Consider the following 25,632-nt stretch of genomic DNA (forward strand, 5'->3'; position numbering starts at 1 on the left):
GAGGGTCCAGATTGTCTAAGATTTGTAGTGGTCAAGATTTTTCAGCTCTTTCAGAACATCAGCTATCTGGATTTGGGTGAAGGAGAAGCGGGGGGAGAGGAGGGCTTGGGCAAGTTGCTGCGGGTGGTGCAGAGCTGTTGGCCGGGGTAGGGGTAGCCAGGTGGAAAGCATGGCCAGCCATAGAGAAATGCTTATTGAAATTCTCAATTATCGAAGATTTATCAACGGTGACAGTGTTTCCTAGCCTCAGTGCTGTGGGCAGCTGGGAGGAGGTGCTCTTATTTTCCATGGACTTTACAGTGTTCCAAAACTTTTGGGAATTAGTGCTACAGGATGCAAATTTCTGTTTGAAAAAGCTAGCCTTTGCTTTCTTAACTGACTGTGTATATTGGTTCCTGACTTCCCTGAAAAGTTTCATATCGCGGGGGCTAATTGATGCTGATGCAGTACGCCACAGGATGTTTTTATGCTGGTCAAGGGCAGTCAAGTCTGGAGTGAACCAAGGGCTATATCAGTTCTTAGTTCTAATTTTTTTTGAATGGGACATGCTTATTTAAGATGGTGAGGAAAGCACTTTTAAAGAACAACCAGGCATCCTCTACAGATGGGATGAGGTCAATATTCTTCCAGGATACCCGGGTCAGGTCGATTAGAAAGGCCTGCTCGCTGAAGTGTTTTAGGGAGCGTTTGACAGTGATGAGGGGTGGTCGTTTGACCGCAGGCCCATTACAAACGCAGGCAATGAGGCAGTTATCGCTGAGATTCTGGTTGAAGACAGCAGAGGTGTATTTAGAGGGCAAGTTGGTCAGGATGATATCTATGAGGGTGCCTATGTTTACGGATTTAGTGAGGCTGCCTGTAAGTTACAGTGTAACAGATGTTGCGAGATAGCTAACGGTAATGTTTACGGTGTCTTTTAAATTCGACATAAGTTATGTGGCGATGATATCTAATTGACATTGTGTTTAATGTAGTTTTGCTATCTGTGCCAGGCTATAAATGAGACAGATGACGTAACATCATGCACATATCTTTTCATACTCAATTGCTTTCATTCAATAGGCCATTGCAAAACAATTATCAGTGGGTCATGTGTAGAAAAGGTGACATAGTGTTGATCACAATGTCATTGTATTATCCTCAATTTCTCAACTGTAGGCTAGCTAACGACTAACGTTAGATGGATATACGGATATTCTTCGAGAGAGGCAGTGCCAGCAGCTCTGTCGAAGGCCAATCCGGTGAGAAATGAAGATTTTACCAGTTCAAACAAACTAATTAAAACTGAAACTGATTATCACATATTAAGCCTTGAGTTATTGTAAATATGAGTTTAATAACAATACATGTCAAAACACAGCAGACAAGAATGAGGGAAAGAAGCTGGAGGCTGACAGGGCTGAGAGGTTAGTGATTAAAAAAAGCAAGTAGATATTAAGCTTTCAGTTAAATTTGTACAGCATATGACAGCATRTGTTTTACTTTTGTTAGGAATAAATACATTTTATTAATATCTTAAAGGGTCATGCAGAAAGAGAGGCTTCTGTGCCATGCAGAGATCAACATGCGAGCTGTATAAGTGAGAGTAAGCCCAGACCCCCCTAAAAGAGGCTTAGCCCCCTATCCATGAATCTTTAGTGACGTCCCTGCTGAGAGATATAAGAAGATCAGGAAACTTGAGTTGTTGTTGTTTTTTTGTTGTTTTTTTTTTACATGTATTTAACCCCTTATTTTTAGCACTAAACAGTCTCCTTATACATATACTTCCATTCATTTTTTAAACTGGTACCGGGGTACCTTCAGACGAGTCTTGTGAAGCCTGTAGGCATCCTAGAGCAAAACAACCGACATGTACTTGTTCGTGAGATTCTGACCTTTGCACATATTCGTGTGTAGCCCAAACTGTTCGGACACTACAGACAGAAGTTGGCAGATCGTCTGTACTGACTTCAGACGAGTCCCAAGACGCTTGTGGGTGTTGTAGAGCAAAACGAAGAACACCATCGTGTTCGTGAGAGTTTTGTGAGAAGACCGATTTTTGGGATGTCTCAAGGTCTGACAAAACACCACTCTAGCTGTGTCACCTTTCACCGCAGATGCAGAAGTGTGACAAATGCAACAAAAACTTCAACTGACACTTTTTTTTATGGTGATTTTTTTTTACTATACTATACTTAGATTTCTGCAGGGCGAAAATATCGACTCTAGCTTTTTTTTTACTGGCTTGAAAATTAGTCTCGTTGGAGGCCAAAAAGCACTACACCCCCAACAAGCCAATACTTCTAATAGGTTGCCGCCGCTACAATATATTTAGTCAGAATGCATTTTTATTGTACATGACASATCCAGCCACTTTAMTAATGGGAATTGATGGAAATTGATGTAAAAATGTATCACTAGCCACTTTAAACAATGCCACTTAATATAATGTTTACATACCCTACATTACTCATCTCATATGTATATGTATATACTGTACTCTATATCATCTACTGCATCTTGCCATCTTTATGTAATACATGTATCACTAGCCACTTTAAACTATGCCACTTTATGTTTATATACCCTACATTACTCATCTCATATGTATATACTGTACTCTATACCATCTACTGCATCTTGCCTATGCCGTTCTGTACCATCACTCATTCATATATCTTTATGTACATATTCTTTATCCCTTTACACTTGTGTGTATAAGGTAGTAGTTGTGGAATTGTTAGGTTAGATTACTCGTTGGTTATTACTGCATTGTCAGAACTAGAAGCACAAGCATTTCGCTACACTCGCATTAACATCTGCTAACCATGTGTATGTGACAAATAAAATTTGATTTGATTTGATTTTTAATGTAAATGACTACAAAAATGAGACATGTTAATGTTACTTTTCTTTTGTGAATCTTGCATTCAATTGCACACAACAAGCTTCCATTCCCCCGTCACAATGGGATTCATGGCTGATTTATCTCATAATTACCAGTTGTGTAGGGCCGTTCAGGTGTATTTTTCCCAAATGTGGTAAATTAGTTACTGCTTGGTTATGCACGCACCATAACACCGCTAACCATACACTGTATAATACCACTCATTGGAAGCACAATACCAACATATACACTTTCACATATTGTGGAGCATTGCACAATGTATAGTTTTTGTTTAAATTGATAAAAACTGAAATAAAAGAGTAATTTAAGATCCCGAATTTGCATTTGATGATAATGAATGGACAGGGGGACCTGATCCTAGATCAGTACTCTTGCTCTGAGACACTTGGTATAAATGGGCCCTGATGTTGAATGTTGTCGCTGAAGTACACAACATCAAGGTGCAAGGTTCATTCCATAGTACGCGGGTATTTTTTAGTAGTGTGCAGTATGATGTGTAACAGTTATGCTGATGCTCCTCTAAAGGACTTGCTGCTGTGCTACCTGAAGTTTTTGACGTGGTCCTCTACACCAGTGAGAAGGAGGCAGTGTGTCAGGGCATGGTTATAGATCAAGGCTTGAGTGGAGGAGCCCCAGTTAACATCTGTGTGAGAATAAAATGAAAAATGAAAAAAGAATGAAGAARAAATCAAACAGTAGATTAGAGACGAATATTGAACAGAAGTGTAACAACAGCCGACATCAACACTAGAATATAGTGAAAATACATGTAGCATTATAATATGTGTGTATGATAAAGACACAGTGTTCTTACAGCAAAGAGAAAAGACTGGCCATAGTTTTCTGTCCCAGATACACTCAAATACTATGTGAGAAGAGGACCATTTACCTGGTTTCTTATAGCTGACATATACATAGAGAGCCAAGACAATGATATTGGTCATAAGGGCGGCCCACCAGTTTACAACAAACATGACAGCACAACAAAGCACGGCTCCAGCCAGCGAGACCCACTTATTGAAATATTTGAAGCTTGGCCGCCATCCTGTTTAGAAGGGAGAGAGCACAATGTACAGTCGAACAAAACATTAACAATACATTCATATGGATAAAACACATACTGGAAATATATATGTAGTGACATCAGTGTGTAACAACAACAACAGAGTTAGAAAGTCATTTAACCCTTTACACTCGCGGGAATTGGCCTATATGGACAGGGCTGAATTGAAATGTTTCTTACGGAAGAAATATAAAAKCATTTGCATAACCACGGTAGCCATTGAAAGGGAACAGTTTGGAGATAATGGGAAAATGATTAGACCAAAGGTGAAGACAGTTCACCTGACACAATGATGAATCCAAACATTACACTGTTGAAMTTATGTGCATTTTACATTTATTGTACTTTTCACCGCATTCGTTGATAACGAAATCTGAAAATACTCTGGATACATGATAAGAATATTCCTGGAAAGACAAAAAATTACAAAGGTTTGAGTGAGAGGACTAACTAGTGTCGCCAAGTGGCCAAACACCTCTCCAAAGTGTGCACAGTTCCTAAGTAATTTTAATSCACTTTTATGACTCAAAGAAGAGTCTTCAACTATAAGGTGCCTTTTTGAACACTCCTAGCTGTGCCGTTGAGTATCTAGAGCAAGCACGCTTGTAGTTGTTTTGTTTGGAACACAGCCCTACATYGCCGCCATCACAGAATTACTGTTGTTGCTTACACAATCCAAAAACGGTACATTATAAATCGCAATCTGGGTAAGTTGGGAATCATTATAACTTGTTTTTCAACCACTCCACAAATTTCTTGTTAACAAACTATAGTTTTGGTAAGTCGGTTAGGACATCTACTTTGTGCATGACACAAGTCATTTTTCCAATAATTGTTTACAGACAGATTATTTCACTTATAATTCACTGTATCACAATTCCAGTGGGTCAGAAGTTTACATACACTAAGTTGACTGTGCCTTTAAACGACTCGGAAAATTCCAGAAAATGATGTCATGGCTTTAGAAGCTTCTGATAGGCTAATTGACTTAATTTGAGTCAATTAGATGTATTTCAAGGCCTACCTTCAAACTCAGTGACTCTTTGCTTGACATCATGGAAAAATCAAAAGAAATCAGCCAAGACCGCAGAAAAAAATTGTAGACCTCCACAAGTCTGGTTCATCCTTCAGAGCAATTATCAAACGCCTGAAGGTACCACGTTCATCTGTACAAACAATAGTACGCAAGTATAAACACCATGGGACCACGCAGCAGTAATACCGCTCAGGAAGGAGACGCGTTCTGTTCCTAGAGATTAATGTACTTTGGTGCGAAAACTGCAAATCAATCTCAGAACAACAGCAAAGGACCTTGTGAAGATGCTGGAGGAAACAGGTACAAAAGTATCTATATCCACAGTAAAACGAGTCCTATATCGACATAGAAGCCACTGCTCCAAAACCGCCACAAAAAAAGCCAGACTACGGTTTGCAACTGCACATGGGGACAAAGATCATACTTTTTGGAGAAATGTCCTCTGGTCTGATGAAACAAAAATAGAACTGTTTGGCCATAATGACCATCATTATGTTTGGAGGAAAAAGAGGGAGGCCTGCAAGCCGAAGAACAACATCCCAACTGTGAAGCACGGGCGTGGCAGCATCATGTTGTGGGGGTGCTTTGCTGCAGGAGGGACTGGTGCACTTCACAAAATAGATGGCTTCATGAGGCAGGAAAAGTATGTGGATATAGTGAAGCAACATCTCAAGACATCAGTCAGGAAGTTAAAGCTTGGTCGCAAATGGGTCTTCCAAATGGACCATGACCCCAAGCATACTTCCAAAGTTGTGGCAAAATGGCTTAAGCCCACAAAGCCCTGACCTCAATCCTATAGAAAATTTGTTGGCAGAACTGAAAAAAGCTTGTGTGAACACGGAGGCCTACAAATCTGACTCAGTTACACCAGCTTTATCAGGAGGAATGGGCCAAAATCCACCCAACTAATTGTGGGAAGCTTGTGGAAGGCTACCCAAAATATTTGACCCAAGTTAAACAATTTAAAGGCAATGCTACCAAATACTAATTGAGTGCATGTAAACCTTTGACCCACTGGGAATGTGATGAAATAAATAAAAGCTGAAATAAATCATTCTCTCTACTATTATTCTGACATTTCACAATCTTAAAATAAAGTGGTGATCCTAACTGACCTAAGACAGGGATTTTTACTAGGATTAAATGTCAGGAATTGTGAAAAACTGAGTTTAAATGTATTTGGCTAAGGTGTATGTAAACGTCCAACTTCAACTGTGAGCATAGAGGTCGATACAATAAGTAGACACAGTGGCAGAATAAATTCAACCACACCTTTGTTTCGTCACCAAACCGGAGAACAACCTCTGTCCATTGAAGTCCACAAAGCATATTGCATGGAACAAACAGTTACATGACCTACAGAATGGTCAAGCAAGTTAATGTTTCTGACATTTTCGTACCACTTAACAACTATTGATTTAGAACCACGGAGAGTTACCGCAAGTCGCAAAGAAAACAGGAGCTGCCTCCACTATTCCAGCACCATCAACTTCAACTTTTCAACATCATCAAAACACCTTTAGTCTAATACAGTGACAACTAAAAGATACCAAAAACAATTTAGTCCAGTCAAAGTAAGCAAAATATGATGTGGCTGTCCATGTTTCGGATTTCTGTGCGTGTGTGCGTGCATGTTCATACAAGTAGAAAAACCATGTTGACTCACCCTACTTGTAGAGAAACGCCAATGCCATCCTCCTCTCTTTCATGTTGACGCCATGGTCTATCACTCTATCATACAATACACACTTTTATTTTTTGTTGTCTTAGGCTACCAGGCTAAAATGCTTGCTCGCTAGCCTAACTTCCTTTCATGGGCAACATTAGCTAGTTATCATTAGCCTTCTACATCTAGCTACATATTGAACTTCCATCCTCTCCGGCCAGGGGCACAATGTATGAATTACTGGTTGGATCAGAATCGCTGTTATAATCATTGGCCAGTATGGAGAATTAAGTAAAACCACAAGTCCAGATCCATATTTCCATCCATGGCTAATTTAGGAAAGGGACAATTTTAGCTACCTAGCCACCAGAAGACAACAACACGAGATGAAACAATTTAAGTTATTTCTGTCAATGACGCATGCTCTCAATGCGATTTGATAGGAGTGAGGCTAAGTCCAAACTGTCTTCCCGTAACACTTTTTTTGGTGCGCCAGGACCATTCACAGTTGAGCTCACTCAGCTCACTCTAATGCTTTCTCCGGTGAGATACATTCAGCCACTTGCGAATTGAAGGAAAACGATGAAACACAGAGAGAGGAAAGCTAAATAATTGTATGTTTTTTTCATGCTCATTTTGGTGGGGAAGCCTGGGTTCCCTTGGCATCCATGAATACATGCCACTCGTTATCACTGCGCTTTCAACCATTTAAAAGCACAGCAAAGTTCAAATGGGAAGACAATGTCAGATATTTTGTTTATTTATAACCAAATGACCTGGATTGCAGTTGAGGTGACATTTAAAAGTACATGGTGCAAGGGATCAATGCTGTTCGAGATTACTCACAGATTATTACAGCAATTGTGAAGATATCCACAAACCTGACACAACCTTTGCATGYTATCTTGAACATGCACACTGTATATGATTACTTAAGAAGAAATGTATAGTTACAGTAACATCTAAACAGCAAGATGGCGCCCGCAGACATGGCAGCTCTGCTTCTAGCTCCTTAGCAACTTTGCAGTATTTAGTTTCTTTTGTTTGTTATTTCTTACACTATTATCCCAGAATGTTTTTTGTGTTATTACATACAGACGGAAATTGCTTTTGGATACCAGAGCGTCGGTAACTCACCAGCACTACGACCAGGAATACGACTTTCCCGAATTGGATCCTTTGTTCCCACCCCCCAGGCCAATTGAACTCATCCTAGAGGCTCCTTCAAGAATCCGCCGGCGGAGAAGAGGTATTCGGAGTGGCATTCTAGTCCGACTCTGGAGGCGGGCACACCATCCACCACTTCCGAGTATATTACTTGCTAATGTTCAGTCTCTAGACAATAAAGTAAATGAGCTCAGGGCGAGGATCTCCTTCCAAAGAGACATCAGGAACTGTAACATACTCTGCTTCACAGAATCATGGCTCTCTCCGGATATACTGTCCCCATCCATACAGCCAGCTGGGTTCTCAGTACATCGCGCAGACAGGAATAAAGAACTCTATGGGAAGAAGAAGAGCGGTGGTGTATGTTTCATGATTAACCACTCATGGTGTGATTGTGATAACGTACAGAAACTCAAGTCCTTTTGTTCACCCAACCTAGAATAACTCACAATCAAATGCGACCGTATTACCTCCCAAGAGACTTCTCTTCAGTTAGTCACAGCCGTGTATATYCCCYCCCCCCCCCCCCCMAGCCGATACCACRACGGACCTCAAGGAACTACACTGGACTTTATGCAAACTGGAAACCACATATCCTGAGGCCGCATTTATTGTAGCTGGGGATTTTAACAAAGCACATTTGAGAAAAACGCTACCGAAGTTCTATCAACACATTGACTGTAGTACTCGCGCTGAGAAAACACACGACCACTGCTATTCTCTCTTCCGGGATGCCTACAAGACCCTCCCCCACCCTCCCTCCGGCAAAACAGATCACAACTCCATTTTGCTCCTCCCTTCCTATAGGCAGAAACTCAAACAGGAAGTACCTGTGCTAAGATCTATTCAAGAGCAATTGGAATCCATGGTTCAAGATTGTTTTGATCAAGTGGACTGGGATACATTCCGGGTAGCCTCGGATGATAACATTGATGTATACATGGACACGGTGACTGAGTTCATCAGGAAGTGTATAGGGGATGTTGTTTCCACTGTGACTATTAGAACCTACTCAAACCAAAAACCGTAGATAGGTGGCAGCATTCGCGCTAAACTGAAAGCGTGAACCACCGCATTTAACCATGGYAAAGTGACTGGGAAAATGGTTGAATACAAACAGTGTAGTTATTCCCTTCGTAAGGCAATCAAACAGGCAAAACGTCAGTACAGAGACAAAGTGGAGTCGCGAATCAACAGCTCAGACACGAGACATATGTGGCAGCGTCTACAGACAATCACGGATTACAAAGGGAAAACCAGCCACGTCGCGGACACCGATGTCTTGCTCCCATACAAGCTAAACACCTTCTTCGCCCGCTTTGAGGATAACACAGTGCCATCGACGTGGCCCTCTCCCAAGGACTGTGGGGTCTCCTTCTCCGTGGCCGGCATGAGTAAGACATTTAAACGTGTTAACCCTCGCAAGGCTGCCGGCCCAGACGGCATCCCTAGCCGTGCTCTCAGAGCATGCGCAGACCAGCTGGCTGGAGTGTTTACGTACATATTCAATCTCTCCCTATCCCAGTCTGCTGTCCCCACTTGCTTCAAGATGTCCACCATTGCTCCTGTTCCTAAGAAAGCAAAGGTAACTGAACTAAATGACTATCACCCTGTAGCACTCACTTCTGTCATCATGAAGTGCTTTGAGAGGCTAGTTACAGATCATATCATCTCTACCTTATCTGACACTCTAGACCCACTTCAATTTGCTTACCGCCCCAATAGATCCACAGATCCACAGACAATGCAATCGCCATTGCACTGCACACTGCCCTATCCCATCTGGACTAGAGGAATACCTATGTAAGAATACTGTTCATTGACTATAGCTCAGCCTTCAACACCATAGTACCCTCCAAGCTCATCATCAAGCACGGGGTCCTGGGTCTGAACCCCGTCTTGTGCAACTGGGTYCTGGACTTCCTGACGGGCCGCCCCCAGGAGGTGAGGGTAGGAAACAACCCTTCCACTTCATTGATCCTCAACACGTGGGCCCCACAAGAGTGCATACTCAGCCCCCTCCTGTACTCCCTATTCACCTGTGACTGCGTGGCCACACACGCCTCCAACTCAATCATCAAATTTGCAGACGACACAACCATAGTAGGCCTGATTACCAAAAATGACGAGACAGTCTACAGGGAGGAGGTGAGGGCCAGGAAAATAACCTCTCCCTCAACGTCAACAAAATGAAGGAGCTGATCGCGGACTTCAGGAAAAAGCAGAGGGAGCACGCCCCTTTCCACATTGACGGGACCGAAGTGGAGAAGGTGGAAAGCTTCCAGTTCCTTGGCGTACACATTCACTGACGATCTGAAATGGGCCACCCACACAGACAGTGTGGTGAAGAAGGCGCAACAGCGCCTCTTCAACCTCAAGAGGCTGACGAAATTTGGCTTGGCCCCAAAGACCCTCAAATACTTTTACAGATGCACAATTGAGAGCATTCTGTCGGGGTGTATCACTGCCTGGTATGGCAACTGCACCGCCCACAACCGCAGGGCTCTCCAGAGGGGTGTGTGGTCTGCCCAATGCATCATTGGAGGCACACTGCYTGCCCTCCAGGACATCTGCAGCACCCGATGTAACAGGAAGGCCAAAAAGATCATCAAGGACATCAACCACCCGAGCCACGGCCTGTTCATCCCGCTACAGTATCATCCAGAAAGCGAGGTCAGTAGAGGTGCATCAAAGCTGGGACCGAGAGACTGAAAGCTTCTATCTCAAGGCCATCAGACTGTTAAAAAGCCATCACTAGCCAGCTATCACCCAGTTAATCAACCCAGCACCTTAGAGGCTGCTGCCCTATATACATAGACATGGAATCACTGATCACTTTAATAATGGAACACTAGTCACTAATAATGTTTACATACTGCTTTACTCATTTCATATGTATTTACTGTTTCTATTCTACTGTATTTTAGTCAATCCGACATTGCATTTTAGTSAATCCGACATTGCTCGTCCTAATATTTATATATTTCTTAAATTCATTATTTTACTTTTAGATTTGTGTGTATTGTTGTGAATTGTTAGATATTACTGCACTGTTGGAGCTAGGAACACAAGCATTTTGCTACATCCACAGTAACATCTGCTAAATATGTGTATGTGACCAATACAATTTGATTTGATTTGAAAATATGGCCATGAATGTCTTACTCATTTTAAGATTGAATGTTACATTAGTTTGTAAGATAGCTTTGACTTTAGGCWATTTATTTACTGTATTACAAAAAAAATATTGAATTGTGTTTGTTTGACAACACAACCAAGTATCAATTTTTAAAAGAGCTGTTTCTWCTGCTTGGATAGTTGCATCTGAGCCAGTGACTCAGTGGCGAACAGTCATTCAGGGTAGAGCACCAACTGTTTGGACATCCACCAGTTTAAATGTTTTTCATGTAATTCTGGCATTAATTTGTGTCTGATATCAGTTTAGCAAACAATGTAAAAAATAAAAATATAGTTGACAACCAACCACAATTCAATATCACTAAATATCATCACATGTTAAATAAACCAGAGCTTGAAACACATTGGTTAATTTGCTTTGTTAAACCTACCCTTTGGAATGACTTCGATAGCAACAGTGAATCTATTTGTTTGGAAGTGGAGATCTCTAAACAATTATTCTCATGATAGTATATTGGTAATAATCAGTGACAAATATCATAGCAGGGCTTGATTAAAACCCAGAATGGGAAACCATAGGGTAACTATAGATAAATGATCCAGTAGGAGGTGCTGCCCAGTGTATTGTTTTTTTCTGATAGTGGATATAATAGTGGATATGTTGAAGATCTGACATTGTTTTAAAGGTACAAATTCAACATATTTTACACAAGGTTTGTCTATGTTGAAATTGGGTTACCGTGATGATGTATAGCATGTTACTGTACAGCCGCTGCATTCCAATTTAGGCTTTATCAGTCAAATCTGCCATTTTCAACCCGTATATGGCTACGAGTGTAAAGGGCTATGATTAATTTGAATGAAAAGACAGTGAGTATATCGGAGAGTACATATATCAAAACTAATCCTTACCTGGAGAGTTGGCCAGAGATGCATGGAACACAGAAAAATTTATCAAGGCATACGAGGCCAGAAAGAAGTTTGAAATGATGGGAGCAATGACATTCAGCTCAGCTAAGGGGAGAAATCACAAATAAAACTATAAATAGACTGATACATGAGTGACAGGGAAAGAATGAAGTGGATCTTTTCAAGCATTTTGTACACTGTAGTATTCTGTTTGTTGGCCAGTTTGGAAACTATAATGACTTCATTATCCATAATGCTCAATAATGTACAAAAAACCTACCAATAAGAATGAAGGCCAGACCAATACAGAAGGTGAGGACATAGCCCCGTAAAGGTTCATTGTTCTTTCCATATCCCTTAGCAAAGACATGGAGGCCTGGGTAGATGTTGTCCTTGCACAAAGCCTAAACAGCCACACATACACATTGAGATACCAAATCCAAGCATATAAAGAAAGGAAAGGTCTAACATCCAATTCAATTGACAGGACATACTGTATACTCGTTTTTGACATAATATTGGATATCTAAAATAATGTCTAAGGGGCGGTTTCCCGGACACAGATTAAGCCGTTTACGTGTCTTTTTGTTGAGCAAAACTTTTTGTGGAATGTACTACGCTGCGTACAGACCCCCGCACACTCAAGGTCGTCGAGATATATAGAGTTTCCTTGTAGGCCTATTTGACGGTAAACTGTGAAGCGAGCTGTAGCCTATTGCCTGTTTCTGAGTCTTTTATTAAAGAATGTGAAACAATGTTGTGTTTATTTGCTGCTTTTMATTAAATCATGTAGCTGTTCTTTAGGCTATGGGCAGAATATAATATTTTGTAGCATAGGCTACCGAATTTATGACAATAAACAGTTCATGTGAAAAAGGCMGATATTTGGTTGTTTCAGTTGAAAAAATACTCTTTGTCACATGACAATAGCAATAGCAACATTATGATTTTAGAGACACAAAGTAACAATAGCCTCTGTGATTAAAGGGATCGGAGTCCATCTACTATTGGGCTCTCACCATCATCATCATTATTTACATCATTCAAATTCACCAAATCAGTTTGTTTACAAGCCCACTAGGCTACTCATTTGTTTTCATTAAAAGTCCTGAATGATAGATAGGAAAATAYCGTTGGGTGTTTGCCTAGGCTATCTTACACAATTGCACACAATAGCCTTCAGTGTCCAATCCGACGCACAGAAACATATGAAAACATTAACTCATTACCTTGATGCTTTCTTTGTTACATATTGTAGACCCTGCAGCAAATCAAGCAGATAATCAACGTAACTGTTTTTGCATCGCATGCTATCTCACAACAGCTGTTTGTCACTTGACTGTCATTCAGAAAAATATTTCCTGGATCAGCTGATGATGGTTGACAATAACACTAGGTCCTAACTAAACAGCTGGATACCACATCTAACAAGCAGGTGAATTAGCCTACCCATAGCCTATTGAAGAACCACGCAAGTGTGGTGACTTTCGGTAAAAGCATTCGATTTTGCAATTGCATACATCATTTTGGATTTGTGTGCCCATATAAACTGTTTTCACGGCATGGCTCAAATTATCATTATGAACATTTGATAAAGCGGTGCTGCCATTAATAGCGCACCATCTCATAGACTCAGCAAGACTTTTGTCCAACTGATGCTCCATAAGGGGTCAATGGGTTTCTTATTGTATTCATGATTGATTCGAATGAAGCTTTTAGAACATTCACACTTTGCTTACTGGTCAATCATCTCACAGTCATCTGGACACTTTCATATGTGCAGTGCAGGTCAGTTATATTTTTGTCTCCTTTTCATATCGAAAAAATGGTAGCTTATTGATCACAGAGCGACCAGCCAGCTGTCACATTTTTATTTATTTATTTGATACAATATTCTGCCCGTATGAACAAATGTATATACAGTATATTCTCCATTGGCATGCTTTTAGGTCCAGGCCCAATCTGTGTCTGGGAAACCGTCCCTAAAAATGTACTCCTCGAAAATACTCGAAACATAACAAATACTGAAGGAGGGTTCTCACCTGGAATACTTTTGGGGCACTGACGAGAGAGGCCAGGGCTGATGACAGCGTGGCCGAGAAAATACCAGCAGTGATCAGAGGTCCAAACCCAGACACCAAACTCATGACCTAGCCAACAACAAGCCTAGACGTTACTTCACTAGTTGGCACCTTCAATGATATCAGGCAACACACACATTCTCTCACGAACTGAGATTAAACTACAGTTATTGAAAAGATTGAAATGCAAAAACAAAGGTCATGTTATAGAGKGTACCATAGGGGTGCTAAGCCATTAGTGGTAGTGGGGAGACCTCAAGGTCAAGGTACACCTCAAGGTATAAGAGCATGTCAGAGCATGTCAGAAAATACAAAAAGATTAGTACTAACCATGACCAATTTGTAAAAGGCTTGCAGTGTGTATTCATAAAAAWWAAAAAAACAACAGCAAGGTGTATTGTTCAACTCTATGTCTGCTGTGCAAACCAATCGACAAGTGCCTTTGTCAGTAATGCCATGTAAGTGCACTTGGCTTTGGTACTGGGTAACCCTGTACCACTTGCCTATGATATCAGTGTCACAAAGAGGGTGGGTGCCTACGCACAGTGGTTGCTGTCAATGGTCTCATTCAAGACCTAGAGAATGCCTTGTGACTCACAACACAAGCACTATTATCCCAGCTCCCATTGTTTACCACTAACTAACACTGCAAGCCCCTACATCTATTGTCAAAAATTAAAGCAGAAAGGAGAATAGCGTAGTGAGGGAAATGCAGCTTCTGAACTGCCATGAGAGACAGAATAATTATTTGCAGCCCCATTTTATCACTAAATTGCCCAACACTAACCCAAATCAAATTCTCAGCGCTCCACATCAAACAACTACCATGGTGTTAAAGGATCATGTAAGGTTACCCTCTCTTTTATAAGGCTCTATGTCAGGTGACTATTTTAAAGAATAATTCCTTTTGGAAAAAAGCATATCTGAAAACATCAAAGCAGAGCATTGTGCTAGACTAGAGGTCAACTTTCAGCAGAGGTAGGAGACTGCTTCTACCAGTAGTTCGAATGACAATCAGAATTGGGGTGGGGGTTATAATGCGTGAGACTATTTTAAAGGGGATGGTTCACCTAAATGACAAAATTACCTATTGGTTTTCTTCCTGACAGCGACCAGGTAAACAAAACCAAAGCAAGATAGGTGTCTTACCTTGTCCATAAACTGCTTACAGGGTAAGGAAAACAATATGCAGTGTTGTAGTTTGGGTGAACTATCCCTTTAAGTTGTAGGCTCTCTGGCTAAACTTTGTTACATCATGTGAGGTTAGCCATTATTGGAGGTGTATGTTAATGTCAATGTTAAGATAATCCTACACATTACCCCAGGCCCAGACATACTTGGAAATCGTTCATAAGCCCAAACTTGCAGCCTCCTTCCTTACAAATCGAGAAGTCATAACCAAGTGTGCAGGCAGCATCCGTGCAGTTCAAGTCACTGACACTGGAGGTATCATTGTGATCGCCAGTGGCGTCTCTAAGGATACAAGATCCTGTAAGAAAGGATAAGAATATTAACTTGAATCTTCAATTAACTAATTGTGGAATTTTTTATTAATTTTAAACAGTGTACKCGTCTTGCTACTGTAACTTCATGTTAATTTTATAAAGAGAAAGATTACCAGTAGAAACAGTCACTGCCACATAAGTAATTCCAGTTATAAGGATGGCCAAAAGAGTGCCCTTTGGAATGGCTGACTGAGGATCCTAGGGGGACAGAACAACATATTTCTCAATGTTTTGTTGTGAATACATTAAAAACGCATGACAGTTTTTGCTCTATATTGAAAGTGCTCCATCATAAAAACTTCACTGCTGACATGCACCCTTTCTAGGGATTATATTAACAGTGGACTAATGAACAAAATGCAAAAATGTAGTTTTCGAGTGTACAATAGTATTCCTTTAAAGGCCCAGTAAAGTCAAAAATGTGATTTTCCTGTGTTTCATATATATTACCACACTATGGAGGTTGAAATAATACTGTGAAATTGTGAAAATAATGATAATGCCCTTTTAGTGTAAGAGCTGTTTGAAAAGACCGCCTGAAATTTTTGCCTGTTTTGGTGTGATGGAGTTTTGGCCTGCCTGGTGACATCACCAGGCGGTAAATTAGTTATTTGACCAATAAGAAAAAGAGTTACCAACCTCTGCCAATAACAGTGAGTTTTCAGTTTCCTCCTCCCCACTCAGACCTAGGGTTGAGTGTACTTTAAAGTACTACTTAAGTAGTATTTTGGGGTAGCTGTACTTTTACTTCACTACATTCCTAAAGAAAATCATGTACTTTTTACTCCATACATTTTCTCTGACACCCAAAAGTACTTGTTACATTTTGAATTCTTAGCAGGACAGGACATTTTTTCAATTCATACACTTATCAAGAGAACACATGGACATCTCTACTGCCTCTGATCTGGCGGACTCACTAAACACAAATGCTTCATTTGTAAATTATGTCTGAACAAGAAAAAGGTGCAGTCTGGTTTGCTTAATATAAGGATTTTGAAATGATTTATACTTTTACTTTTGATACTTAGGTACATTTTACCAATTTACCAACATTTTACCATATTTAAAACCAAATACTTTTAGACTTTTACTCAAGTAGTATTTTACTGGGTGACTTTCACTTTTACTTTAGTCATTTTCTTTTAAAGTATTTTACATTTACTCAAGTATGACAATTGGGTACTTTTTCCACCACTGAGTTGCAAAGCTACCGGTAATTTATCAATGTTACCAGAATCTTCAGTAATTAAGGGAAAATATATGGCAATCTATTGTAACTTTGGTAATTTATACTGGAATAACTTAAAACAAATGTATTCATATATAGTATTCTTTTTTTATATATCTGTGTCCATATTGTCCATGAGTTTCTAGTAGACAGACCATTTGGTCCAAGAGAAAATAGCCTAATTAATAAAAAAACATCTAAACAACAATTTTCAATTACTGTACCTCCGCAACTCATCCAACTATTTACTTTCCCCACAACTGCCACCAGTTTGACGCCAAAAAATGTACAAGAAAAACATTGGCATAGTAAAATAAATATAAAGGATATTAAATGCTGAAACCCTCATATCAAACACCAATAGTATTCACTAAGTTGATGGTTTATATTTAGGATAATGTTTTACAGCTTTGCCATTCTATTTTTTATATTCAAATCATCTTATTTAATTATTTCATATATTTTACATGTGATAAGTCCAGAGAGAGGGCCAGAGATAATTGCAGACACGTGATAAGTTTAATCAAGGTTCAATTTCAAAAAATAAAAAATAATCTACCTAAAAAGGGCCACTAGCAGTATTTTGATAGATAAAATCCTTGAAATATACCAAAATTCCGGGAGCTTACTGGTAAAGTTTCCAGTAAAATACCCCCCCCTTTGCAACCCTACTCAGACCACTCACAGACAGTCTTTGCAAAATTCTTGGTTGAGAAATTGCTATCTGCTAAGAAGCTATTTTTGTTTCTTTTTGACCGTTTTAATTGAACACAATCACAATCACTGCATTGGACCTTTGAGAGAAGCCAATGTCTTACTGTAAGGTCTCCTGAGATGTTGGCACCTGCCAGGATGCCTGTTGCAGCCGGAAAGAAAATGGCAAACATGGAAAAGAACGTCTCGCCGTCTCGGAAATCCGGTCCCATGTTCTCCATCATGATAGCCGCTTCGGATGAAAAAGAACACAACGTGAGAATTTCATCTTGATTCAATGGGGGCAGTCGTAAGCCATTAAATATAATGCTAGCCTGTGTGCCAGTCTGTTTCCGCACTCTTGCCAACTCCTTATGGAATTGTCCTGCCAAAGATGTTTTCCTTGAAAATTACAATTAGGTAGGCAAAAGCACAAACAGATCTGAGATTAGATTAATGTAATGCATGTTCAACAGAAGGAGAATTACAATTTGGGATATGGAAATGAGTGCATAGTTGAACTATCAGACAAACCTTTGTAGCCAAAGAAGCCTTTGGGCTCTTTTGACTCCATGGTGATGACGGTTCCGATGAAATAGTTGAAGATGGCGGCCAAAAGAATGATCAATAACACAATCTGGGCCTGGAAGGGAAAGTTGGGTCATGAGTGGTACAGAGTTTCAACACGTTTATCTGCCAGAAGTTCCATAAAGTCACTACGACAAGAGTCTAAAGTAAAGCAAGGTTTCCTTGTGTAACTATGTGTGACAGTGCATTGCTCTGTGGGTCTTACCTTCGCCTCCCACTCCATCCCTGCCACTGAGATGCCCAGAAGCAGGATGACAGTGAGGGTGCCCACTATACGGACGTCATTGAGTTCATCTGTCATCAGGGCATCTACATCCTGTCAATCAGGAAACAATCACCCAGGGCTGTTACTGTTGTTGCTATGTAAAATGTCAACATGGCACACAGCGATCCAATCAACGTTCACTATACAGGCATATCAAATGTTCCTTACATTAAGCATCTCAACGACAGTTTCAGCAAAGCCCACAACATACATGGCCACAGCCACAGCATTAGCAAAGGCGAAGATGAGACCAATGGAGCCGCCAAATTCAGGGCCCAAACTCCTTGATATGAGGTAATATGCTCCACCTAAGATAAGATGAAGAATTACAGACGGGTTAGACCAGAAACACACTAGGGTTAGACCAGAATCACAATTCAAGCGTGTTAATGCTCAGCACACTATAACTGACTTTAAAGGTAATTTCCGATTGAGCTGACATTTTCTGCGTTTATTGTGAGTGTGATCTCCGCAAATGCAGGAACATTGCCTTTAAAATCCACAGTGTCAACAGCCAGGGGCGTCTGCCACCACAAAAATCTGAGAGGGCACAAATACGTAAGGATGGCTGGGGGGTGGTCTGAAACAGCTTTTTCCTGCAATCTAGAGCCATAATCATTATGATTAGTTCTATATAAAAAAATATTTATATTTTTCTGCATATCTAAGCATACCTCTTGAGCTGTTTGTATCCTCCTGACAGTAATTCTTTGCAAAAATGTACTAAATATGCTTCTCTGCTTCTCACATCTCTGAGGAAATCCGGGTAAAAGATTGAAAGGAATGTGAGTCTTTTTCAGTATGTTTAATTGCTTGCTTTTCTAGAAAAAGAAAGTCTACCAACCTTGCCCGCTACTTTAACTTGATCGATAGGCTGAAATGCTTTTGGTAACTAGTTATGAGGTTGGGAGATTGGGAACCTATCTGGGTTAGCTAAAGCCAACTTTATAAAATTGATAGGAGGCTGGTAGTATTACAGAAAAAAATAAAAATAAATTTAACACGACAAATCTGAGGGGGCACATGCCCTTCTGCACGGGCATGACACTTCTGTCGACAGTGCTCTACGGATTTAATCCCGGCATCATGAAGGATCCCAATGACTTTACCAAATTAATACTCCTTAAAATCTTTTCTAATACCTAATTTATATAATTCTGCTACGGGATCCTAATGCATTGTTAATATATTAGCATTTCATCAGGAATAAAGCTTTCCCTTACCTCCTCGCACAAACCCATTGGTTGCTATGGCTGAGGTGGAGAGTCCAGTGATGGTGGTTACAACTGTTGCCATCAGAATAATAACACATGTCAGACCTGTTAAAAAAGATGAGCAAATTATTTTTTAGTAGATAACTTTCTCATCATGCTTACAGGTAAAATCGATTGTGACAAAGGCCTGTAGGAATTTGTTTTAYCTGACCTGGAAAAACTCTGGGCCCTAGTTATAGACCATGTTACTTGGCCCACTTGGTCAAAAAGCATAATAATAATATACCTTCAAGTATATAATTTTATGACAACAAACTTTACAACAAGGGGTGCGTTTATTTTGTGTCACCTGGTGCCCCAGGTGGGTGGAGATTTCACTTTAAGACCAATGGAATGGTCTAAAATGAACAAACCCCGAAAGGGGTTTTGGTGATGCAAAACTAACACGCCCAATGCTCAAGCAATACTATGACGTTTGAAACCTTAAATATTTTGGTCTTGATTGAACATGAGTCATCACCTACGTACCAATGCCTGCCTGTCCCACGATCCACGACATGCGAATAAAGAGCATCACACCCCAGATGTTCAACATGCAACGTATCTGAAAACACAGACACACAGGTGACAACATTCATGTTACCGACACATACTTCTATAGTGGGGGGAAACCATTAATTTGAAAGCTTGTTTTAAGATTTGTGTTGGATGTCTTTGATGGATTTACATTGATGTGCAATTCAATGATTCATCACAGAGCAATAAGGAGAACATGGTAGAGTTTGAATAGTTCTAAAATAAAAAAACGTGATGTTTAAGCCAGAGACAACAAAATGTTTAGATCCCAGACCCAGTTCTGGTCACACTAACCAGGACACCTTTGACCCAGCCAAACTTGATCGTTCCTCCCTTTGCTTGTTCCTTTGTTCCTTCTTTGGCTGCAGCCTCCTCAGCAAGAGTAGACTCCTCCCCAATAGGAAAGCCATCCTCATCCAATGGCTCCTGAAAAATCCCACACATAACAAATGCTGACAAACATTAAGGGCTAGATTCAATCCGATCGCCTATGATCATCTTAAAGGCAACGTTTCCGAGTCTGCGTTCGCTGCATATGTGACCAGATTCATGAAACTAGAGCCATTTGATGGTCTAAAATATTTTTTTTATCAAAATGTGTTTTTTTGCAGAAATGCCTTGTGAACTTTCATGTGCCTTCATAACAAACTTGTATGCCATCTGTAAATACGAACACAATTGTTAAATTACGAGCCTTGTTGGTTAAGCCACAGAAAGAGTTTGCAACCTTCCCACTAGCCATGATTGGCTACGATATTGAGTGGCCTGGACATGCCGAGAAACAAGTTCAAATTGATCTGCCATAGAAGGCTTCTGTCTATTATTTTGAGCTCATCAGTCTGTGTTGGTAATCCTGTCGAACGCGGCTTTTAATTTTTTTTTATTGTGTAGTGGACCTGCATAAGTGTTGCTCTCCACTTTCTGGAGGATCAAGTTTTGAAATCAATGGAATTAGAGTATGATAGTTAAATAGATGGAGAACACACTTGTCTCCAGATTACATCTTCAAACTAACGGCAACCGTGGTATGGCATTCTTGACAGGGAGATGCGTCCATCATGCATGATGATGTATACACGTAAGATAGTTTAGCGTTAACTAGCTACATTTTCAGATATTACACGTTTCAAATTAGGGGTCACTTAGAAATGTCCTTGTTTTTGAGAAAAAAACAATTTTTTTGTTCATTAAAATAAACATAACATTTATCAGAAATACAGTGTAGACGTTGTTAATGTTGTAAATGACCATTGTAGCTGGAAACTGCAGATTCTTTATGGAATATCTACATATACGTACAGAGGTCCATTATCAGCAACCATCATTCCTGTGTTCCAATGGCACATTGTGTTAGCTAATCCAAGTTTATCATTTTAAAAGGCTAATTGATCATGAGAAAACCTTTTTGCAATTATGTTAGCACAGCTGAAAACTGTTCTTCTGATTAAAGAAACAATAAAACTGGCCTTCTTTAGACTGGTTGAGTATCTGGAGCATCAGCATTTGTGGGTTAGATTACAGGCTCAAAATTGCCAGAAACAAATAACTTTCTTATGAAACTTGTCAGTTTATTCTTGTTCTGAGAAATGAAGGCTATTCCATGCGAGAAATTGCCAAGAAACTGAAGATCTCATACAACTCTGTATGCTACTCCCTTCAAATAACAGCGCAAACTGTCTCTAACCAGAATAGAAAGAGGAGTGGGAGGCCCCGGTGCACAACTGAGCAAGAGGACAAGTACATTAGAGTGTCTAGTTTGAGAAACAGACGCCTCACAAGTCCTCAACTGGCAGCTTCATTAAATAGTACCCGCAAAATACCAGTCTCGACGTCAACAGTGAAGAGGCGACTCCGGGATGCTGGCCTTCTAGGCAGAGATGCAAAGAAAAAGCCATATCTCAGACTGGACAATAAAAAGAAAAGATTAAGGTGGGGCCTCCCACTCCCACTCCACCGGGGCCTCCCACTCCCCTTTCTATAATTACAAAAGGGTTTTCTAATGTTCAATTAGCCTTTTAAAATGATAAACTTGGATTAGCTAACACAACGTGCCATTGGAACACAGGAGTGATGGTTGATAATAATGGGCCTCTGTACGCCTATGTAGATATTCCATTAAAAATCAGCCATTTCCKGMTACAATAGTCATTTACAATACAACATTAACAATGTCTACACTGCATTTCTGATCAATTTGATGTTATTTTAATGTACAAAAAATTTGCTTTTCTTTCAAGAACAAGGACATTTCTAAGTGACCCCAAACTTTTGAACGGTAGTGTATATACTGTATGTTTTTGGAATGCTTGTTCAAATCGTCGCAGGGAACGGAGGGTGGATTGGGGCGGTTTTATCTGGTCTCCTAGCCTCAACCTTAATTTAAGAGTCTAAAAATGGGTATAGCAATTATAGTTTGCCCCTTTAAAGTACAATTCAGTTCCATTTGTGCAATACAATGCAATATTCAAATTCAACTTCCGTTGGCACTAATATCACTCCATATCACGCTTGGGAAGTTTTTGTTTCCTCTGCAAATGGAAATGGAACCTTTGACATGCAGGTATGCATGTACAGTTGAAGTCGGAAGTTTACATAGACCTTAGCGAAATACATTTAAACTCAGTTTTTCACAATTCCTGACATTTAATCCATGTAAAAATTCCTTGTTTTAGGTCAGTTAGGATCACCACTTTATTTTAAGATTGTGAAATGTCAGAATAATAGCAGAGAGAATGATTTATTTCAGCTTTTACTTCTTTCATCACATTCCCAGTGGGTCAGAAGTTTACATACACTCAATTAGTGTTTGGTAGCATTGCCTTTAAATTGTTTAACTTGGGTCAAATATTTTGGGTAGCCTTCCACAAGCTTCCCACAATAAGTTGGGTGAATTTTGGCCCATTCCTCCTGACAGAGGTGGTGTAAGCTTTAACTTCCTGACTGATGTAATGAGATGTTGCTTCAATATATCCACATAAATCTCCTGCCTCATGATGCCATCTATTTCGTGAAGTGCACCAGTCCCTCCTGCAGCAAAGCACCCCCACAACATGATGCTGCCACCCCCGTGCTTCACGGTTGGGATGGTGTTCTTCGGCTTGCAAGCCCCCTCCCTTTTTCCTCCAAACATAACGATGGTCATTATGGCCAAACAATTCTATTTTTGTTTCATCAGACCAGAGGACATTTCTCCAAAAAGTACAATCTTTGTCCCCATGTGCAGTTGCAAACCGTAGTCTGTCTTTTTTTATGGCGGTTTTGGAGCAGTGTCTTCTTCCTTACTGAGCGGCCTTTCAGGTTATGTCGATATAGGTCTCGTTTTACTGTGGATATAGATACTTTTGTACCTGTTTTCTCCAGCATCTTCACAAGGTCCTTTGCTGTTGTTCTGAGATTGATTTGCACTTTTCGCACCCAAGTACGTTCATCTCTAGGAGACAGAACGCGTCTCCTTCCTGAGTGGTATGACGGCTGCGTGGTCCCTTGGTGTTTATGCTTGCGCACTATAGTTTGTACAGATGAACGTGGTACCTTCAGATGTTTGGAAATTGCTCCCAAGGATGAACCAGACTTGTGGAGGTCTAAAAAATGTTTTCTGAGGTCTTGGCTGATTTCTTTTGATTTTCCCATGATGTCAAGCAAAGAGGCACTGGGTTTGAAGGTAGGCCTTGAAAAAAACATTGTTGGAAAAATTACTTGTGTCATTCACAAAGTAGATGTCCTAACCGACTTGCCAAAACTACAGTTTGTTAACAAGACATTTGAGGAGTGGTTGAAAAACGWGTTTTAATGACTCCAACCTAAGTGTATGTAAACTTCCGACTTCTACTGTATACATAAACATTGTGTAATATCTAGAATATTAGATATAGAAGGCCTAGAACCTGTGGTTTGAATAGATGTTACAATATTTCGGCCTGTGGGCTGGACTGATGTATCTACTCTGTCCTCCATTACTAGTGACCTGCCCCCATGAGAGGCATGTGAGTGATCCAACAGGATAGCGTGGCTATAAAGTGTTAGAGACCAGAGACTGGGACACTGGACCATTGAGTACAGGGAAGGGAGAGAGAACCACGGCAGCATTGTTTGTTGGTGGCTGCAAAGGCTGTCAGTTGCCAAGAGTAGCCGGTGATCAGGGTTTGGGCATGGTCAGAGAGAGCATTGTCTGAGCAAAATGTGTGGGTCATGCCCCTGATGTCACGCTGTCCATTCAAAGRACTGCAAAGGAGAAGAAATGTCCCTGTGGAAGGGAATGCTGTGATTGTGACAGACGAGGTCACTTCAGCTTAGCATAGACACATTACACTGGCAGTTGTGATACAGCATCGATGGACTGGCCATAGGGCGTTCTGGCAATTTTTTTGTGTGTCTGTCTAAATGTAGATTTTTTTGGTGCAGAATGACTATTATTTGGGTAATAACGAGGGGCCTCATGGAAAACAATGGGCCGGGTGGGGGCCTCTAGGAAAAAAATGGACCAGTGTGTTATAAATGCACAGGTTGATTTTAGGTCCCAGTCTGTTCCTGTGGTACAGTGTCACTAAGGCTGAATGTAAGGATGAACTATAGATTTACATACAGTGCTTTCAGAAAGTATTCATACCCCTTGACCTATTCCATATTTTGTTGTGTTACACCCTGAACTCATCATTTTTCTCACCCATCTACACAATATACCCCCGTGTTTTTAGACTTTTTTATACACTTGGCACCAATATAGGCTATCTCGAGGCGTGTGCTATCAATCCCCACCTGTCTGGTAAATAGCGATGTAGTGGCGCGTCAAAACAGAAGGTGGTAGCAGGTTACATACCTTGTCAAGCTCATCGTGTAGCTCCGAAAGAGTTGGCCGTATCAACTTATCTCCAAGAGGCGCTTCTGTTTGTCGGTAGAAATCGATGTTTGGGACAGCATCAATTGTGTTATGGCCAAATGTTCGCATATAATACGTATTTGAGTGGGTATCTGAAATGTTAGTATGACCGCTTGCGGACGAACGATGGCTGCCCGTGCTCCTGACAGTGTCACCATTCTGAGCCACATCAGATGCGTCCGTCCCTATTCCACCTGAATCAAGAAACTTGACTACGCTAAATCTCCCTTTGGCCTCCTCTCCACCTGCCGACCCCTTACTACCAGCCATACCCGTAGTTCCATCAGTCCCTCCTGACGTGCGCTCTCCAGATGTGACGGGTCCTAACTCCGTTACCTCTGTCACCTGAAACCTGCTTTGCCCTGAACCCGCTGTCTTGAGAGCTGGTTTCTGACCTGAAGGTGATGACATGTCCACTGAGTAGTATAATCTGTATAATCAGATGTATTGCAGAAAATTGTTTTAAATAGGACCATTTAAATGCCTTCCTTCAGCAACGTATGCATCAGTACTCAAGCTGCGCCGTGTGCATCTATCTACCCAATACACGCTCTCCTGTTCTGGACCCCAACAGTGATGCCTTGAGTGTGGGTCGAATGTTCTGAGAAATTAGCAACTCTGAGTACGTCACTCGCCAACACAAGGTCTAGAGGTCGCAGGGCAGCGTCAGGGAGCAAACAGGCAAATTTGTCCATGCGCTTTTCGTGTGCGCTTTTCAACCGCAGACACCCCACTAA

At 40.7% G+C, this 25,632-nt stretch overlaps 1 protein-coding gene across 1 annotated transcript in view; it reads right to left on the reverse strand.

The window, feature by feature from the left end:
* Window positions 1-25,390, reverse strand: part of LOC111975012 (solute carrier family 12 member 2) — a 34,688-nt gene extending 9,298 nt beyond the window's left edge. Inside the window, exons 1-15 of the mRNA XM_024003142.2 lie at window positions 24,836-25,390; window positions 20,314-20,445; window positions 19,972-20,047; window positions 19,453-19,548; window positions 18,398-18,537; window positions 18,170-18,280; window positions 17,911-18,019; window positions 17,502-17,629; window positions 15,566-15,650; window positions 15,285-15,436; window positions 13,909-14,016; window positions 12,147-12,270; window positions 11,870-11,971; window positions 3,777-3,932; window positions 3,431-3,530 (exon numbers count right to left, since the gene is read on the reverse strand). Of these exons, the coding sequence (XP_023858910.1) occupies window positions 3,431-3,530; window positions 3,777-3,932; window positions 11,870-11,971; window positions 12,147-12,270; window positions 13,909-14,016; window positions 15,285-15,436; window positions 15,566-15,650; window positions 17,502-17,629; window positions 17,911-18,019; window positions 18,170-18,280; window positions 18,398-18,537; window positions 19,453-19,548; window positions 19,972-20,047; window positions 20,314-20,445; window positions 24,836-25,306 (2,090 nt within the window). The 5' untranslated portion in view covers window positions 25,307-25,390. The remainder of the gene's footprint in view (window positions 1-3,430; window positions 3,531-3,776; window positions 3,933-11,869; window positions 11,972-12,146; window positions 12,271-13,908; window positions 14,017-15,284; window positions 15,437-15,565; window positions 15,651-17,501; window positions 17,630-17,910; window positions 18,020-18,169; window positions 18,281-18,397; window positions 18,538-19,452; window positions 19,549-19,971; window positions 20,048-20,313; window positions 20,446-24,835) is intronic.
* Between the last annotated feature and the right edge of the window lie 242 nt (window positions 25,391-25,632).

The sequence above is a fragment of the Salvelinus sp. IW2-2015 genome, linkage group LG15, assembly GCF_002910315.2.
Source record: "Salvelinus sp. IW2-2015 linkage group LG15, ASM291031v2, whole genome shotgun sequence".
NCBI lineage: Eukaryota > Metazoa > Chordata > Actinopteri > Salmoniformes > Salmonidae > Salvelinus > Salvelinus sp. IW2-2015.